General features: G+C 36.8%; 1 protein-coding gene across 2 annotated transcripts in view; it reads right to left on the reverse strand.

The window, feature by feature from the left end:
• Positions 1–17,504, reverse strand: part of obe (activating signal cointegrator 1 complex subunit obelus) — a 39,450-nt gene extending 21,946 nt beyond the window's left edge. The window contains exons 1-20 of one of the 2 annotated variants that reach the window (XM_089728525.1): positions 17,304–17,504; positions 17,057–17,205; positions 16,615–16,873; positions 15,365–15,649; positions 14,916–15,165; positions 14,178–14,358; positions 13,568–13,719; positions 12,368–12,513; positions 11,551–11,751; positions 10,014–10,206; positions 9,183–9,369; positions 8,643–8,769; positions 7,275–7,558; positions 5,914–6,019; positions 4,825–5,049; positions 4,163–4,252; positions 3,757–3,901; positions 2,920–3,056; positions 2,552–2,728; positions 1,574–1,799 (exon numbers count right to left, since the gene is read on the reverse strand). In XM_089728525.1, the coding sequence (XP_089584651.1) occupies positions 1,574–1,799; positions 2,552–2,728; positions 2,920–3,056; positions 3,757–3,901; positions 4,163–4,252; positions 4,825–5,049; positions 5,914–6,019; positions 7,275–7,558; positions 8,643–8,769; positions 9,183–9,369; positions 10,014–10,206; positions 11,551–11,751; positions 12,368–12,513; positions 13,568–13,719; positions 14,178–14,358; positions 14,916–15,165; positions 15,365–15,649; positions 16,615–16,873; positions 17,057–17,178 (3,493 nt within the window). In that variant the 5' untranslated portion in view covers positions 17,179–17,205; positions 17,304–17,504. Of the gene's footprint in view, positions 1–1,573; positions 1,800–2,551; positions 2,729–2,919; positions 3,057–3,756; positions 3,902–4,162; positions 4,253–4,824; positions 5,050–5,913; positions 6,020–7,274; positions 7,559–8,642; positions 8,770–9,182; positions 9,370–10,013; positions 10,207–11,550; positions 11,752–12,367; positions 12,514–13,567; positions 13,720–14,177; positions 14,365–14,915; positions 15,166–15,364; positions 15,650–16,614; positions 16,874–17,056; positions 17,206–17,303 lie in introns of both variants that reach the window. The other variant, XM_028184291.2, reaches the window with a different exon arrangement.
• Positions 17,505–20,584: the final 3,080 nt, after the last annotated feature.

Here is a 20,584-nt window from a genome sequence, read left to right on the forward strand (position 1 = left end):
AAAAAAATAAAATTATGAAAGTGATTGACCAGATCTGCCATTGATATAATAATATGTTGTTTATTATAGTCTTAAAAACTTATATTGATCACGGCAGACCTCTACATTGCGTACACACATCAACATATAATAAAATCTTAGCTACAAAATTTTGAATTTTTTTTCTATAATTTTCATTGATGTCTGAATCTTTATAGTTGCTAACGAATAGCTGGAACCTTCTATCATCTACATCACTAGATTTTTTGGCATTGTATAGCTGACAAGTTAAATGTTGAATGATAAAAATGAGGAATTGAATTATTTTTTGATCAGCATTATACCGTATTATTTATAATTATTCCATAAAAAAAACACTTTTTTATTGTCTAACTAATGAAGTTTAGTATATAGAATATAAAAAAATATTAATTTCGGTAAATACATTGCTAAAGTAAATCGCCAGTAAATTATATTCCTCTAAAACAGTGAACGGAAAACATAATATACATCTGGCCGGGCAGTAGCTAAGATTTTATTATATGTTGATGTGTGTACGCAATGTAGAGGTCTGCCGTGATCAATATAAGTTTTTAAGACTATAATAAACAACATATTATTATATCAATGGCAGATCTGGTCAATCACTTTCAAAATTTTATTTTTTTAGCATTTTCAAAGTGGTCTGCCACAAAGTAAAATGCGCGATAATGGTCTGCCATTCTTATTCTCCGATAATAATAATCATATATTTTCAAAATTTCAAAACGGCAGACGTGGTCAAATGGATTTAAAATCCGTCAAAATCGGTATCTGTCCTACCTGAGCGCTCGGCGCGTCGACCACTTTGAGCTCAGTGAGTTCCCACCTCATGCATGGTAGGTATAGGGGTCTCAATGTACGAAAATTCAGGTCTGGTCAAATACATACAGGTAGAGCCCACGGGCTCTTGGGCTATAAGACAATACGTACTGAACAAGCAGACTTCCACGATGATTGAATAACATTGTGTTATCAATATCAAATAGCCAAAATTTATATTTTATTTTCCGTTTATTTGAAAAGAAATCTTTTAAAAGTGTCGTACAAGGTCAATTTTCTTTGACTGCTGATGCTGAAATCTACTTTTTTTTAAATATTTAATTGTTTTTATTACTGTTTCACGCTGGGGTTCGGGATAAATAAATGTTCCACCAAAGCACAACTTAAAACTGTATTTATCACTTAGAACACACACAGAACACTTTAAAATTCTCAATTCGCTTCTTCCGCTTCGCTTCAGGTGATCCGTTCGCCGTTTCGCTGCGAGTAGTTTCGATTACTGACTGACTGCGTGCCATCTCTGCAACGCTTTTATAGCCGATACCACATCCCTAGACTTATTGAGAATATTCCACACATTTCGAGTATTGTGTTTCCGCTATCTGACAATAGATGGCGTTGTCGTTCTCGACCGTTCTAGATGCTACTAGATCCTTCGATATTCGTTCGACTATTCGGCGATAGATGGTGTTACTCTTACCGGCGTAACATTACTACTGTACGTCTAGTAGGGAACGGGGATAAAAAGCGACCGAGAGGCCCACATACATACCTAACTCTTTCCAATCCATGTCCCTGATCTGATCCGGCTTCAGCATCGGGTACTCGATGTACTTTAAAGTCTCGTTCGTGAAGCAGTTGAACTGTCTCATGTCGCTGTAGAAGTCCCACTGTTGAAGTTCGAGCATTTTCGCCATCTTCAGATACAAGCCGGCCATGTACGCGTTGTTCTTGCGTAGAGTTATTTCGAAGAGCGCCCGTATTATTCGGACGGCATTCTGAAATTGTAACGAGATGTGTTGTGGTAGTATGTAAACACACACACATACACACACACGTACGCACGCATACACAAACACGCGCTAAGTACATGCACACACGAACACTACGCAGCCACGCAGCCACGCAACCAAACACACACACACACACACACACACGAAAAAGTTACGCAAACCCACACCCACAGACACACGCGTACATGTACACGCACGCACACACACACACACTCACAGATATTATATAAACGGTATTTGTGGTCGTCGTGGCCTAACGGATAAGACGTCCGGTGCATTCGTGTTGACGCGATGCACCGGTGTTCGAATCCCGCAAGCGGGTACCAATTTTTCTAATGAGATACGTACTCAACAAATGTTCACGATTGACTTCCACGGTGAAGGAATAACATCGTGTAATAAAAATGAAACCCGCAAAATTATAATTTGCGTAATTACTGGTGGTAGGACCTCTTGTGAGTCCGCACGGGTAGGTACCACCGCCCCGCCTATTTCTGCCGTGAAGCAGTAATGCGTTTCGGTTTGAAGGGTGGGGCAGCCGTTGTGACTATACTGAGACCTTAGAATTATATCTCAAGGTGTGTGGCGCATTTACGTTGTAGATGTCTATGGGCTCCAGTAACCACTTAACATCAGGTGGGCCGTGAGCTCGTCCACACAGCTAAGCAATAAAAAAAAAAAGTATACTTTTACTCTTATTGTTTTATTCATATTTTCAAACATCTTTCATTATTTACCTGACTGATATAATTGAGATCTGACTGCAAAGACGAACCATTGATGCGTCCTCTCGATAGATAAGTTTGCAACAGTATGTTGATCTTCCAATGTATGTCCTCCGGTGGATCTTCTATACGCAATTCGCAGTATTTATCTTTAAGTTGCCATAGTTCTGTCAACTCTTCTTTTCTAACCTTTCATCAAAACAAACATATTGTTTCAGGTGTTGGTATAAAGTTAATTTGACTATGTTCTTCATATTCCAAGCAATAAGAAATTTTTCATTGTTTGAATGAAATTAATATTTTTATGTAAGAGCATTTACACTTTTCCTATGATGAAATCAAAGGTATAGAAAATGCATTGGCTATCATTAAGCACTTACTTTAAGCTGTTGGAAGTCGGAGCACCTCGTCAGCATCTCCAGCACGTAGCCCTGCGTCATCGACTTCCGCACCATAGAGTTGAACACCTCCATGGTTTCACACGTTATGTAGTAGTGACTCGCCGTGCGACCGAGATCTGTTTATCGATAACAATGAGTTCTTAGATAGAGACGTATCTAATAAACATATACCCAATAAAATTGATGCTGTGGAAGAATGAGTGTGGGGGAAAATCCCATGGAGAAATGCGGGTAGGTGAAAATGATATCGAGATATAAGGGTAGGTGAAAATGCTTTTGAGGAAAGAGTTCGGGGGGAAAATACTATGGAAGTATGAGTGTAGGGGTTAATGCTATGGAGAAATGAGGATAGGTGAAAATGATATGGAGATATGAGGGTGGGCGAAAATGCTGTTGAGGAAAGAGTTCGGCGGAACTTACTATGGAAGAATGAGTGTAGGGGAAAATGGTATGGAGAAATGAGGGTAGTTGAAAATAACACTACCATATATTAATATAGCGATGAGAATAACTGAACATGTTTTGATATGAAACTTGGGAGATCAAACTTCAATTCCTTCGTGGGATTCTTCTCAGTCGTATGCACTCTTAGTAGTGTGGTCGTGATCATCACATCGGGTGGTGGTGCGCTTCACCAGACGTCGCCATTCCTCGCGTGGGTGCATCGGCCCTTCTTGTGCACTTCGTACGATACGCATATTTTATGAGGAACAACCAAACTGATTCTTTATCTATATTCTGTGTAAAGTGTTTTTTTTTGGACAAAAGTGGCAGGAACTTTTACCCGAAATTGGGTAAGATTGAGAGGCGACATACCGGTGACGTTCAGGTCGCCGGTGCGTTCGTTGAACCTGATCATGTGGGTCTTGTCTAGCTGCATGGCGGCCGCGGTGATCAGTTCGCGACGTTTAGTCTCCAGCATCGGTTCCTCTTGCACGTCGCTGTAGGTTAAGCCGTAAACCTATGACAGATAATAGTATAAGTTAATATATGTACACCGAAGATTCCGCGGGACTTTCCTTATTTTAAAAGACTTTCATGAACCAAGTCTGTAATATCTGCAATGACCTGTATCCTAACATCTTGATTATGTCATAAAAAATAGGCCTTTTAGTTGTTTTTAAACTAAGTACATTTAAGTAAAGATAACATTCTTAACTATATAATATTTGTATTGGTTCTTTTTTAATTTTTATAATTTTTTTTGTAGTAATAAAAGTACCTGGGGATTTATTCTCATTCTCACGAACAAGTACGTATAGCTCAACCATTCAACGGCCTCATCGATGTTTGTCACAGTGCCGAGCGCCACCTGTAACAAAACATTACAAATAATAATAATAATAATTAAGCCCGTTTATTTCTAATCCATAAAAATAACCGTTATTACATGCGGTTTAATGTATACAAGGTGTATCATATTTTTAGTTTTTTTTAAAATTGTGGTTGTATAATTTCTTTATACATACATTATAGATACAATAACATTATAATAACACATTACAATTTATTACAATTGGCAGGCGTATCGAATATCTGTTACTTTCAAGGGATTTTGTACAATAAATATACTGTTAATATATATTTAATTATTCGTCTTAGGTTTGTGCAGCATTTCCTTTTGTTAAAGTAGACGGGTTATATGAGTACTGAGTTTGAGACTTTTGATAGCCGAGCAGCGCCATCTAGCGTCAGTTAATGTAACTTTAGCGTCTTCACAAAAACCTTTAGTATCAGACATGAGACCGATCTTTTAATTGGTAGCATAGCTTTATACTACAAAGATAAAATGAATGGCGACATTCGTTCTGTGAAGCTAGCCCGTAGTTCGAGTAACGACAGCGCAAGCCCAGCAAGAAAGTGTTTGTATATTCAACTACCCACCTCCGCATTGAGGTTATCGGCCAGCAAATTGATAAAGTTGCTCTCGATGGGGAATTGGTTCGTCATCGACTTGAGGTAGTGGGTCAGTTTGTCGTGCGTAGTTATTATGATTCCGGTACCGGACGTGTCGAACTGCGGCCGGCCGGCCCTACCGAATATTTGTAGCACATCCAGTATGCTTAGGTCCACGAATGTGCCATGGCTTTGATCGTAGATCTCAGTGCCCTGAAAATTTAATTAATCTATACATATTATTATATACATAGTACCATCGACATGACTTTTTGGCGGGAAAGCGAGGAGTGAAGTTGTGTGATTTGTTTTGTCTTTTTAGTGTTTCTTCAGGTTTAAATGTGTAATAGCGGTGGTTTATTAACTGTTTAATATCTGTGAAAGTGCACAAATGTGCGAAAATGAAACAAAGCCGCTGGACGTAACTTCTAAGGACCCTCCAAAAAGTCAACTGAAAAAATATCTGCAAATTACCATAATGTTACTGAGATTATATTTCACCCCATATCATCTCATCTCATTTCGTTTAATTTCATCCCAGTTGATTAATGTCTCAAATTAATCATCTTCATTTCATTTCACTCCATATTTAAATTTTTATAAAAAAAAGAATATAAATTAAAATAAAACATGACCTAAAAGTCTTAGTTCATACTATATACAACATACTATAGATTTTACTGGTGGTAGGACGTCTTTTGAATCCGCAGGTACCACCATTCTGCCTATTTCTGCCCTGAAGCAGTAACCTTAGAACTAATGTCTCAAGGTGGGTGGCGGCATTTACGTTGTGGATGTCTATGGGCTCCAGTAACCCTTCAACACTAGGTGGGCCATGAGCTCGTCCACCCATCTAAGCAATAAAAAATAAAAAAAGATATATGAATGATTGCCTAGATAGGGCAGTAATTATCAGTGCTGCGGGGTGTAGATGCTTGATTTAAAAAAAAAACGATCACAAACAAACAGTATAAGAAGCTTGTTTCTTAATGTGATTCGGATATTTAATTTTCGTGGTCAATGAAGACCGAGGGTAAAATTAATATAGCATACCCTTACTTTTTCTATTTAACTTACCCTTATAATAACAGCGTGCGCTGGTAAATTGACACCCCAAGCTAACGTCGAAGTGCAAACTAATACCCTAATGTATCCTTCGGCGAAATATTTCTCCACCATGTTCCTATAAAAAACAAACATATTTTAATGGCGAGTACACTGCGCGCTCCAAGCCAACACGCATTCTAATCAAAAGTTCTTTTTTTTATCTCGTTATTTTTGATTTATTGAGATTCGTGTTTACTAGATGTTTAATTGAAAAGGAAAAGTATCTATATATTAATACGTGAAGCAAAAACTTTGTATCCCTTTTTACGAAAATTGCGCGGACGGAGGACTATGAAATTTTCCACACTTATAGAGAATATAGAGAAGAAGTGCACAATGCTAATATTTTTTTTAAATAATGCATAAAAGATACATTAAATCAATAAAGAAAACATTACACACACTACATACCATGTATTTGACGCACACACGCATGCATACTATTTATTGTCAAACTTTTGTTCTTGACGTCTGTGGTCAAATTGAGAATAGATTAAACATTGTTTGTCTTTGTTAATATTTTTTATAGTGTAGTCTTGACGAAATTTGTGATTATAGAAGTATAAAATACAATCATGATAGTGTACAAACTTACAATTCCAATTAATTATAGTCGAATTTCGACTACTGCGGGACCTCTAGTTTACTTTAACTCATGACGACGTTTTACATCTGTTACTTTGAATTTATTATTATTATATTATTTTTGCAGGAATTGAATTTGTTATTTATATTATTATTATTTATTTTTATAATTTGTTGTTTTAAAAACCCTAATGTGCTTTAGATCTTTAACGATTAAATAAATATATAAAATTGATTAAATAAATAAATTATAATATAAGTATTATATTGTGATGAGTACCTAAATGTGTGTGCGTGGAATGTGGGATAAGCCCACAACAATATTTCTTATTTCTATTGGTTTTCTTGAATCGATTAATTGGAGATACAAAATGTTATTTAAATAATTATTTGTGATGATAAAGTTTACATTTTTTTTATTTTTTTTTATTGCTTAGATGGATGGACGAGCTCACAGCCCACCTGATGTTAAGTGGTTACTGGAGCCCATAGACATCTACAACGTAAATGCGCCACCCACCTTGAGATATAAGTTGTAAGGTCTCAGTATAGTTACAACGGCTGCCCCACCCTTCAAACCGAAACGCATTACTGATTCACGGTAGAAATAGGCAGGGCCGTGGTACCTACCGGCGCGGACTCACAACAGGTCCTACCACCAGTAATATTACATTACACGTTCATGTGATTTTGGTGTGTAAATAATCTGTGAAACTAAAATAAAGTATCTACGTTATAAGACATACCTATCGCTTCTCAACATTCCGGCGTGATGACAAGCGAACCCGCTCGCAAACAACTCCCCCAGTTGTCTGTTAGGGCTGCTACTTATGGACTTCTTGGCTTTGAGGAAGCCCCCCGTGTCTTCCGGTTCGAAGTGTTTCAAATGACCCTTCTTCTGTGCCAGTTCCTTCAATATCAGCGCAGTTTGGTGAGTTGCATTCCTAGCGTGCACGAACACCATCACTTGATGTCCTTTTTGCACCATTTCGACGGCTTTATCGTAGCACACCTCATTCATTATTTGCATCTAAAATGTTCGTAGAAAAAATTTACCAAATTTAGATTTAGATCACAGGAATCCTACGTTAATTGTAACCTATCTGGATATTCATTAGGGGAGTTACCGATTCCGACTAACTATATCTTATTTACATACTTTCGTTCTACTTAAGGGTTCCAGTAACCATACTAATCAATAATACGTCGTGTAATCATCTACAATAGAAAAAGTAGTAGATAATATACCGACCGCATGTACAAACGGTGCGAGCCATTTCTCAGGCAATATCGGTACTAACGATAGAGACTTCACAATAGCAACTAACGCCATTTAGTAGGGTTTTTTTTTTATTGCTTAGATAGGTGGACGAGCTCACAGCCCACCTGGTGTTAAGTGGTTACTGGAGCCCATAGACATCCACAACGTAAATGCGCCACCCACCTTGAGATACAAGTTCTAAGGGTCTCAAGTATAGTTACAACGGCTGCCCCACCCTTCAAACCGAAACGCATTCCTGCTTCACGGCAGAAATAGGCGGGCGGTGGTACCTACCCGCGCGGACTCACAAGAGGTCCTACCACCAGTAAAGTGTAAAGGGTGTAGAGTTTGGAGGATAGAACTAAGGAGTACCATCTCAGTGTATTAAAAGTGTCCGCTGTAAGGGAGCCAACTAAGGTGGCGCCATAGTAGCAAGTGGAAGGATTTTAAAAACAGCGCCCTATCATTTCATTTCTACTTCCTACACTAGAGCTATTTCGGTCAGTCTTCCAACAATAGCTTGCTGTTTCCAGGCGGACACTGTTTCATCTTGTCCCCCGTACAAGATGGTACTCCTTACCTCTACCCTCTATAGTGTAGACGAACGTTCACAAGACTTTCGTTACATTACTCGAGATAGTCAGTGAGTACGGAACGATAGCTTAAGATCTGGAGAACTGTAAAAACATGTGTTGTTCGATAAATATCGAATTCATTATTTGATTCCGATTCGCCAGCTCGTAGGATCATGTACCTTATAAGATGAAGAATAGGCAATGTCTAATATTATGTACCTTATAAGATCCAAGGCCATGTCGAATGTAAATAAATATATTTGATAAGGTTATCGTACCTGACGCAGGTGAGCGCCTCCTCCACTGCCGACTTCTTTAACACCAATAAACTGTTGTTCCAATGGTACGGGCCTGAACCGAGAGTCGAAAAAGAATAATCCGATATACGGATTAACTCTTAAGAACCTGTTTGAATAACATCATGTTTGTTTTAATACCGGTGTTGCACATTTATAAAAAATAAGCTTAGTCTACAATATATGTAACTGAGTATTAAACGTAAATATACACTGATGGAACATTTCAGATCGGCTTAAATTTATATATGAAATATCTAGGCGACCTCTATGCCGCAAAGGCGACCTTACTCCAAAACTTTCGTAAATAAAGAGTTTAATATTTAGGACATCAAATTGACCTTTTATGTTCTATGCTTTTTTTAAAGCCCTAAATAATTTTTAAATAAACCAAGTATATTAAGTAATTTAAAACAAGCTAATTAAATAAGTTGGATCCTTGAGAATGTTTATTTCTAACAAAAGTATGGGGTAGGATGTTTTCGGATAAACTCCCACTAATTACCAAATAAATATTTTCACCTGGCAACATCGAGGTAATTAGGTAATGTAGCAGACAATCCAACGATTCGTATCATGTTCTGAGTCGATTCGACTTGTCGTAATGTCCTGGCGACAATGGCTTCCACTATCGGCCCCCTGTCGCCGTGTAAGAGATGCACCTCATCGATGATTATCAGCTTTACTATTGACGCCAGCTCTGTGTCAGCTGTCGAGAATAATAAGAAACTTTATATGGCAATGTACGAATATCCTTGCCGATCTAAAGATATGTGAACTTGAAATTAACATGTGTCTTCATTTTAAAGTTATTTCTTTATTTTTGTTTTTTTTTTTTGTAAATGAGCTCACTTTCCACCTGGTTTGAAGTGGTTGCTGGAGTACATGGACAACGTTAATGTCGTCCTATTGAAACTGGTTGAAATGCCCCGCCCTTAAAAAAACCATGACTGCTTCACCGTAGAAATTGGCAGTAGAAATAAGTGTACATTTCAAATCTATGCCTAGAGACATTGTTTAACCATTGTCACTAGCCCCCTGTATTTAAACCATTCATCTCGTTCATCTAAAGTTCAACTTATGTATGTAAATTATTTGTTACTACACATTTAGAGGTGGTGGTAGGTAATGCGTTTCGGTTTGAAGGGTGGCGCAGCCGTTGTAACTATACTGAGACCTTAGAACTCATATCTCAAGGTGGGTGGCGCATTTACGTTGTAGATGTCTACGGGCTCCAGTAACCATTTAACATCAAGGGACTGTGAGCTCGTCCATCCATCTAAGCAATAAAATAATAATAATAATAATATTCTAACTAATATTATGTTTATATTATCGAGTGAATAATCTTACTGGCTCCCTTCCGTGTGACGACGTCCCATTTCTCGGGCGTGGTGACGATCATCTGAGTCTGCTGTACTTCACTCTTGGTCAACTTCATGTCGCCCGTCAGTTCGCGGACCAGAATGCCTAGACCTTTGAGTCGTTTGCCAAAGCTAGCTGTCATTTCTGAAGCAAGAGCTTTCATTGGAGCTATGTAGATAATCTGTAATGTAATAAAACTATGCAGGACTTTGGGGACTTTTTGGCGGGAACGCGAGGAGTGAAGTTGTGTGATTTGTTTTATTTTGTCTATTTAGTGTTTCTTCAGGTTTAAATGTGTAATAATGGTGGTTTATTAACTGTTTAATATCTGTGAAAGTGCACAAATGTGGGAAAATGAAACAAAGTTGCTGGACGTAACTTCTCGGGTTCCTCCAAAAAGTCCACTGAAAAAATCTCAGTAAATGACCACCATTTTACTGCGATTATATTTCATCCCATATCATCTCATTTCACAAATTTCATCCCAGTTGATTAATGTCTCAAATTAATCATCTTCATTTCATTTCACTCCATATTATCATTTTTCATAAAATTAAGAAAATAAAGTAAAATAAGACATGACTTAAAGGTCTTAGTTACCAGGTCATAAAATCTCTTTAAAAAAATGCAGGACTTTGGACTTTTTGGCGGGAACGCGAGGAGTGAAGTTGTGTGATTTGTTTTATAATTTTGTCTATTTAGTGTTTCTTCAGGTTTAAATGTGTAATAACGGTGGTTTATTAACTGTTTAATATCTGTGAAAGTGCACAAATGTGGGAAAATGAAACAAAGCCGCTGGACGCAACTTCTCGGGATCTTCCAAAAAGTCCACTGAAAAATTCTTAGTAAATGACCACCATTTTACTAAGATTATATTTCATTCCATATCATCTCATTTCATTTAATTTCATCCCAGTTGATTAACGTCTCAAATTAATCATTTTCATTTCATTTCACTCCATATTATCATTTTTCATAAAAATAAAAATATAAATTAAAATAAGACATGACTTAAAGGTCCTAGTTACCAGGTCATAAAATCACTTAAAAAAAAATGCAGAACTTTTTGGCGGGAATGCGAGGAGCGAGGTTGTGTGAATTGTTTTATTTCGTCTATTTAGTGTTTCTTCAGATTTAAAAGTGTAATAACGGTGGTTTATTAACTGTTTTATATCTGTGAAAGTGCACAAATATGGGAAAATGAAAAAGCCGCTGGACGTAACTTCTCGGGATCCTCCAAAAAGTCCACTGAAAAAATCTCAATAAATGACTACCATTTTACTGAGATTATATTTCATCCCATATCATCTCATCTCATTTCATATTATCATTTTTCATATAATAAAATATATATTTAAATAAAAGATTAGGCTGTATGCTATGTGGATGGCACCTTTGTGTTTTCAGTTGGAAAAATAAAACTACTACATACTACTACTAAAACTATGCAGTGATGCTTTTTATCGCTGTCTCGTTCTCCCTCTCTCTTTCTCTCTTTCTAGAAGCCGAAAATTCGTAAACTCACCTTGAATTTATTTTTCATAATAACACTGTTCTCGATGTGCTGTTTTATTTGATGGACAACCGTCAGTAGAGCGATGTTAGTTTTTCCGGCGCCGGTCGGTGCGCATATAAGGAGATTCTCATTAGTATTGTAGGCCGTTTGGAACACCACCGACTGTATACGATTCAGCTCTTTTATGTTTTCGAATGCCATTTGACCAATCTGTAATAAAAACATAGTTAAGAGTTACTTGTCGAATCTTCACTCGCTGTCTTGTGCATATCGCGGTTGCAACGGTCGAGACCAAAGTGAATGAGGGCACTAAATAATATACATGCATTGGCTGAATGATCGGGACAATAAATTGGCTAACCTTTTCTATAATAAATATATAGAATTTATAGAATAATTTGGCGTTTCATGTTTCCCCAAAACATATACGAGTTGTATAAAACATAGCGACCCGCCCTCGTTTCGCTTCAGAAACATTAAATTTTATTATTGATAGCTGAGTCCCGCGATGCTACCCGCGATTATTGTAGTACTGCGGGTGACGCCACGGGACGAACCCAGTCTAAAAAAAGGAGCCTAAGTTACTCCTTATATCATCAGCTATCTATCAGTGAAAGTCTTGTCAAAATCGGTCCAGCTGTTCCAGAGATTCACCAGATACTACAGATATACATATATTTATACTACTTGTCTGTTCACAAATATATATCTAATGGCTTAACGAGTAGACTGTACACCTCTAAAACCAGCCAGAACCAGTAATGATGAAGGCGATACCTTCCCGTACGGGCATATAGTACGACCTATTTAAAAAAAAAAAGAATACCTCGTCCATGGCGGATATAGGAATTCGTTTGTTTCCGATCTCTAATGGAGGCGGATCGTTCTTCGGTATTGTGACTTCTTCATATTCTTTGAGATCTTTCCTCGCGGCGTTCTCGGGGAGTATTAGTTTTAAACCGGACACAAAACCTGGAAATACGAGTAACCTTTATTTAAATGAACTTTCCTGTATAACAATGCGACAGTTGATTTAATAGCTTAGTTTTTTTTTTTCAAACGGTACGTACATCGCCCATGCACGAGCGCCGAAAGACGTTGCTGTTGCGAAAGGCGTTCGTACATAGGCGCATACTAACATATAACAAATACCGAAAACAATAGGCATTTATGCTTCTAATGTCGAAATAGTATCGAAGTACTACTTTAGCAATACCATCTCGACTTTGGAACTCATTCCACTACACCCTGTATAATGATAAGTTCTTGGGAAAAAGTGATCTTGATATGGTTTATGATCTCAATACGGATAACTACCGCAATATTCCAATTCATTCTAATGTATTAGTCACCCTTTTACGATAAGTTTTCGTTAAATAATTCACTAAGAATAGTTTAGAATTATTGAGACCCCAAGAAAAACACAACAAATAAACAAAAGTGATGTCTTTCTGTTTAATACGATTAAATGCTAAATCTTTATTTTTGTGGCTGACATTTTGAGTAACGCAAAGTCTATAAAAAAAGTAATTCACAAAACTTTTTTTGCGTTGTTTCAAAACCCTATTTTTTGCATACAGGAGGTACGTTTACCCGAAATTTACGGATATTTTAGGACATTTCGTGGCTTGTCGTCCTAATGACAGTGATATAAGCTAGGAGCTTAGAGTTAATAGAGATGTGGACTGATCATAACCATATACCTAGGTGATCACCCTCCCAATTTTGTAGTTCAGTGTTGCTTGCATACAAAATCAGTTTGAGGGGTAAAATACTATTGGGTTTAAGCGACATTTTTGCAACTTTACTGGAGAGCCTGTTAAAGTTTAAAATACCATAACAAAAAATCTTCTGCAGCTATTTCAATGAAGTTAAATTAGTTGAAGTTCAATTAAAAACATTGAACTGTTGAAGCTAATGCCAAAGAAAACACATCTTTATTTACAAAGATAAATGTTGCGCATTGTCGCTTCAATCAAATAGTCTTTCAACGCCCAAGCTATTATTTAGGTTTACATATCCGAACCTGCCGCATTTTTTGCATCAATCGAAGAGTCGTACACGTTCGGGTATTGGACTTTAGTTTGAAAGTACGATATCCTCTGTAGAATCGGGTCGGTGTTGGACGATCGCGACGATGCCGAAAACGGAACAATCGGCTTTGAAAGTTCTGCTATTCTGCAATGGGCAATCGTTTAGTAGTTTTTTTTATGTTACATGGGAATTTTTATGCTCACAGCCTACCTGGTGTTAAGTGGTTACTGCAGCCCATAGACATCTACAACGTAAGTGCGCCACCCACCTTGAGATATAAGTTCTAAGTTCTCAGTATAGTTACAACGGCTGCGCCACCCTTCAAACCGAAACGCATTACTGCTTCACGGCTGAAATAGGCAGGGTGGTGATACCTACCCGTGCAGACTCACAAGAGGTCCTACCACCAGTAATTACGCAAATTTTGATATTGATATTTTGACTTATATTATCAAGTTGGTGAAATTCGTGTTGTAATGTCCATGGGCTCACACATCCAGTTATAAAAATAGTTTATGCCCAATTTTATCGTATAATCTTATATTTTATAAAAAAATAAAAATCGGTCCAGAAATGAAATAAAATCTAAAAACTTCAATTACCTCTTTGCTCTTAATTGTGATATATTAATTTCCTGATCATCATCATCATCATTGTCATTTTTCCTAGAATTCTTGGCCTTCTTTTCTTCTTTCCGTACCAATTTGGCCAGCATCTTCTCTTGTTCAGAAAGCACAGATACTTGACAAAGGTACTGTGGCATTTTGTTTTCAGGTAAAATAGCTGCAACTATGAAAGACATTGTGTATTATTTGCAAGTGATGTGTACTGTGAGTTAATTAAGCTAGAACTGCACAGAACAAAATTAAATTTTTTATATTGCTTATAGTTAAAGTATTCTTTTTTTTATTGCTTAGGTGGGTGGACGATCTCACAGCCCACCTGGTGTTAAGTGGTTACTGGAGCTCATGGACATCTACAACGTCAATGTGCCACCCACCTTGAGATATAAGTTCTAAGATCTCAGTATAGTTACAATGGCTGTTCCACCCTTCAAACCGAAACACATTACTGCCTTACGGCAGAAATAGGCAGAGCGGATCTACCCGCGCGGACTCACAAGAGGTCCTACCACCAGTAAAAAAGTATAAGTATACTCCGGCATTGATACATATGACGAAATAACGAGCATTGTTATTAGAATCTAAGATATTTCTGACCTTGATTACCTAGTTAAATTTATTTAAGGCTGATTGTAACAAAGGAATCAATGCACATTAATTTAGATAATAAAACAAAATTATTTATTTCATTCGAAAACAAATTTATAAATATCTCACTTTCTGTTATGCTAGGCTGTGGTGTGGGCGGCTTCAGGCTATTTATAATGTCCCGCCTATGTTCGAGTGTCTCTTGTATAAACTCAAATTTATCAAAGCCCAATAGTTCGAAGAGGTCGTTCTGCAGCTCATCATTACTTCTTGGAGAATTCAGGAATGTTATCATAGATTGTAATATATCTGCACTTGACATTCCTAACTCATTTTCATATAGTGCCTTTACTTTAGTTTCTAGCCATGTTTTCCCAAACTGTAAATGGTAAGATTTACATAAGTCATTTATAAACTACCAGTCAAATTTGGTTATTTATGCTTTATTCTAATTGAAAAATTGTAAAGGACTATAAAATTTTAATACTTTTGATTTTATGATGCCTAAGAGCTACAGTGACCAATGGTAGATAGGTAATTCATCTGCTCTCCAACCATTATAATAAACCAAAACATACCTTAGGTTCTTGTTCTGTCTTCCTGGTTGTACTCTGTGATTGAAAACCATTAACTTTGACATTTTCCTTGTTGTATTTCATTGAGAAATCTTCTACAAAGGCGCTCGCTGTAGCCGGTTTCTTTGTTAATTTGCTTAATAATCTTTTTGGAGGTTTATACGGAATGTAATAACATTGGATATTTTCTCCCCAAATTTTAAAATTGTCTTTATCTGTTCCATTTGTTTCCGATCTAATGTATTCTTTTGTGTCTTCGGATATATCATTTGATATTTGGTTTACTATCTGGAAGTAAAGTGAGCAATTTTTATGTAATAATGCAAAATAGTTGTTAGAACGTATTATGTAGTGTGAGCATAATCAGATCTTTAATATATTCAAAATTTTGTTCCATTTCATTTATGGATTTATGTTGTTAGACTCAAATAGCACTACCCCATCTCTTATCATGGACGTCATAAAAGGCAACTAAGAGACGAATAATGGAGAATAAGTATCCAGTTGTCTTTTAGTATTACTGTAATAGCTTAGTGCAATTAACAAACTGGGTATTCAAGAGGGTTTACTGTGAGTCTTCCCAAAGCAATAATATTATGCTCTGCATACAATTTGACTAAGGACAGGTATGACATAATACATTTAGACTTCAACCTTATATTTTATAATGAGTGTAGTGGGTTTGTCTGTGGGTCCCACTTATAATTCAATACCAGATGGGTTGTTTGCTTGTTAAATTTAAAAGTCTATAAGAATATTATTGATTGATAATATTCGTTATGGGTTGAAATTTATTATGATTTGGCATAAATATGGGGGAGATAGATAAACGGGTATAACCCGTTTTTTATTCCTTAGATGGTTGGACAAGCCCACCTGGTGTTAAGTGGTTACTGGAGCCCATAGACATCTACAATGTAAATGCGCCATCCACCTTGAGATCTGGGTTCTAAGGTATCAATCAGTATAGTTACAACTGCTGCCCCAACAGAAACGCATTACAGCAGAAATAGGCAGGGTGGTGGTACCTACCTGTGCGGGCTCACAACAGGTCCTACCACCAGATCAGATCAGATAGAAGATATATTGTTGTTAAAAAACCATTGTTAAGATGACAATTAATTTAACAACAGAATATACAATCTATGAATTCGTCCAAGCTTTCACAGTAAGTATTTTTATATCTTTTTTATAGATATTCATACAGGCACTCAAAACAACAGCTTATATTCAATCTTAGGATTGTTATTTACCTCACAAATTTTATTAACAGTAGTGGATGCGACAGATCCAAATGTTTGCCTCAACTGTGAAAGATGTTTAAGCATCACTATGTCTTGATCAAGAAACATTCTCAATGTTAGCACTGCAGCGTCCTCAATGATATCGTCTGGCTGATCACCCGTGAGTAGTTTGCATGCATCTTTTAGTTGTCTCAGTAGATTCAGTAGCTCAGCTGTATTGGGTTCATTATGTTGTATGTATGTGCATATATCGCTGAATGATTTGAATCTGTCAAGAATTAATTTTAATATTAAATAAGTATCTATACTGTAGCTGTTTCGTAAAAAATATAATTAAAAAGTACAGTTGCCCTGCAGACTGACCATCACCTATCTGACTTATGATAATCGGATAAATTAATCGAAATTAATTTGAGTGAGTGAGGTATCACTAAACTATGTATTAACTCACCTTTGTAAATTTTTAGTTAATAATATTAAGTTTGCTTCATCATTTGGAGGTTTCAAGCATCGAGGTTTATCAAGCTGTGTGTGAGCCCTTAAGGCTCGTGTAATGCGAGGAAGTTCTATCATGATTCAGACGATTTATTTTAATTATATCTAAAATAATAAGTATTTTAAGTAAATTTTCATATATAGCCGCTCAACATTGCAAAATTTTATTTAAATTTGTGAAAGACCACTATTTGTATTTTTACCTCACAATTAACTTTTTCTCGTGCTGAAAATAAAAATTCTAGTGTAAAATAAATCCTAAAGCCTAAAGTTAAAGCTAAAAAAAGTAAGTAAATTTAGTTTGCTGAATTGAATTGGGTCTAATATGTTTTGCACAAATCAATTTTATTTTGTGCTTTACAAATACAACACTCCACGACTACATGTCATACAAAAATTACAAAATGCTATCTATGACATATTAAAAGTGTATAATCTATGTCTATGACTACAGCTGATTTGATTGTTTCAGTAATGCCCGCAATCAACTTAATTCACCCCAATTTTCTGTACATTAGCAAGCATACAGTAGCAGGATTAAATTAATGCCGAGTTTACATTACGAAATTAGTGCCATGCATGTTGAGCTCAGTTTCACGAAAGTAGTTTCGATATATGCGAAAGTAATTTTGTTAAAAAATGAGTGTCGCGAAATCCACAGTATCGCAGTAACCATGGCGCCTTCAGCATCAAAGCTATAATTTGCTATATTCAATGTAGCTAAAGAAATGCTTATATACCTAAAAACTTAAAAAAAGACTATCAAGAAAAAAAAAGTTGGTAGATTCGAGGATGGTCAACAAGAAGGCATTTAGGTGCAATGAAGTTAGTCTCTGAATTAGCAGATGAAGATCCTGAGAGTTATAAAAACTATTTTCGAATGAGTGAAGATAATTTTGATTTTTTACTATAGGTGTTTCGGGACCCTTGTCATTGATATTCATTAATAAGATCTATATTTTTTTCTGTACTCCATCATTGGTTTGCCATTTTCAACGCTTGAAGCGCGTCCGAACTAACAATACACACGTCCGCACAGCGCAGGCCCTTTCACGACATTAGTTTCACGTCGCGTCTACACTATGAAATTAGTTGCATGACACTAATTTCACCAAAAAATCGCGCAGGGCACGAAACTAATTTACATGCATGAAATTAATGCATGCATTACGAAAGTATTAAATTACACGTGAAACTATTGGTAAAACTAATGTCACGAAATTAATTTCACGCCACTAACTTCGTAATGTGAATTCGGCTTAACAGTTGAAAAAGATGAAATATAACTTTTTCAATATTTACTAAAATAATATTTTTTCTTTAACTGATGAGAGTACCTTAAAGAGCATTAAGTTTGCCATTTTGGGCTCGATAATACGGGAAATAGGGATCATTAAAAATAAAATAATTATACTACTTAATTTGGGAGCCGTGTTTGCAATCTCGAGCTGAATCTCAGTTTCGTGTATTTATGCGCTTCTGTGCTGCTGTGAAAAAAGCTAAACAATAAACTATTGATGTGTTTTTTTACTTTAGCCCTACATACTTTAGTTAGTTCTTAGTCGTACAGGTCATACTTCAATTTCCTTGACTATACTATCTTGCAACTTATTTTCTCAAGTCCCAGTCAATCGGTTCTACTTCCTCGGCTGGTCACACGAGCAATCGGTGGTGCACATTAAATAAATGATTAGATCTTTTCAATGTGCTGTGATCAATCAGTATGCGATTAAGCTATAGTTGCAAGTAGGTACGAGTACTCGTATTAGGGAATAAAGTATGAAATGGCCAATTTCTACTGAAAAATTGAAATTTGTTTTTTTTTTCATTTAAGATATTTATTTAATAAAAATATCTAACATTGTTTCCATCTAACAGGAAGTTCATTTATGCCTTTGCGATAGAACTCTGGTGATCTAGATTCTACAAACTGTGTGAAAGCATATTGTTCCCCTCCTGGGAAAAAACTGGAAACTTTTTAATCACGTAGAAAATCACGAAAGAAATGGTAGCTAGTAGGTACGTTGGAGCAAGGTCTCGCGAATACGGAGGGTGACGAATGCTTTCTAATTGCAGTTCTTGTAGAGTTAAAACGGTTTCCCGTGCTGTATGAGGTCTCGCGTTATCATGGAGCAATAATGGTGAAGATCGATTCACGAGTCGGGGCTGTTTCACTGCAAGTTTTGCCATCATTGTTCGGAGTTCGGCACAGTAAACATCTGCCGTTCTTGCTTGACCAGATCGGAGAAAGCTACAGGGAACAACACCATGCTGAGACCACCAAACAGTTACCATTACCTTTTTATTGGTAAGCTTTGCTTTAGGACACTGTTGCGGCGTTTGACCTGGGGTTAGTCATTACATTTTTCGCTTACAGTTATCATAAAGAATCCACTTTTCATCGCATGTCACAATTCGATCCAATATTCCTTCATTTCTGTTCAACAAGGCAACACAAGTTTCAACACGCGTTTCTTTCTGCAGATCAGTCAAATCATGAGACACCCATTTTACATAAATTTTTATTTTATTGATTTGACGCAAATGAGTAAATATTGTTGGTAAGGTAACGTTAAACCATGCCGCTAATTCTTGGGTAGCTTGGCTCGAATCGGCTTCCACCATCTCTTTCAATTCATTGTTATTCACATGTATGGTCGGCCTTCCACGTGGTTCGTTCCACAAATCAAAATTTCCATCACGAAAGCGTTTAAACCAAAATAGCACGGTGCGTTCATTAGCAGTCCCCTCTCCAAACGCAACATTGATATTGCGAGCTGTTTCTGCAGCGTTAGTTCCGGTAACCGCACTCGTCGAACTCGGCAAAGAGTTCGACGTGCAACCTAATCCATTCATCAGCCCGCTGAGTTTCTCGCCCGATCTCCTCAGTGGGTCCCGATTCCGATTCGGTAGTAGATTCATTCGCGAAGCAGTTGCTCTTGAGTTGTTAGGTCTCCTTTGGAGGCGCTCGGGCAGCTCTTAACTAATCCCACTCCTCCTGGCTGAGTCTTTGCTCGCTCACCTGTCCTGGTGCAATTGGAAAGGCCTCCGGGCCACCAGTAATCCCTCATTCTTAAAAAAACGGTAATTTATGTAAATAAGATTGTTGCTCGATGTTAATTGTTCAGTTTTTAGCTTCGATCAACAATAGTAACTACTATTTACTATTGTTGATCGAAGGTTTTTAGTGAAAAATTTCTTCACAATGATGGCCTTCTGCGAATGCGAATTATCCTGGTGTAAAATACAAGAATTTTCTTTCTACAAATCAAGCCTTTTTTGTTGAATTTGCTCTCTTCTATAAGAGAGAAAATTATGCGACGTACCTATGTACCTATGTACGTACCTATGTCGCATGATGCGACGTACCTATGTATGTCGCATGATGCGACGTACCTATGTACGTCGCATCATGCTCAAATAATATTCTTTATTTACCGTTTGACAATCCGGCAAGAATTCCGAGTGCACAACACCACGATAG

Source organism: Bombyx mandarina, chromosome 07, assembly GCF_030267445.1.
Source record: "Bombyx mandarina strain Sakado chromosome 07, ASM3026744v2".
NCBI classification, from domain to species: Eukaryota; Metazoa; Arthropoda; class Insecta; order Lepidoptera; family Bombycidae; genus Bombyx; species Bombyx mandarina.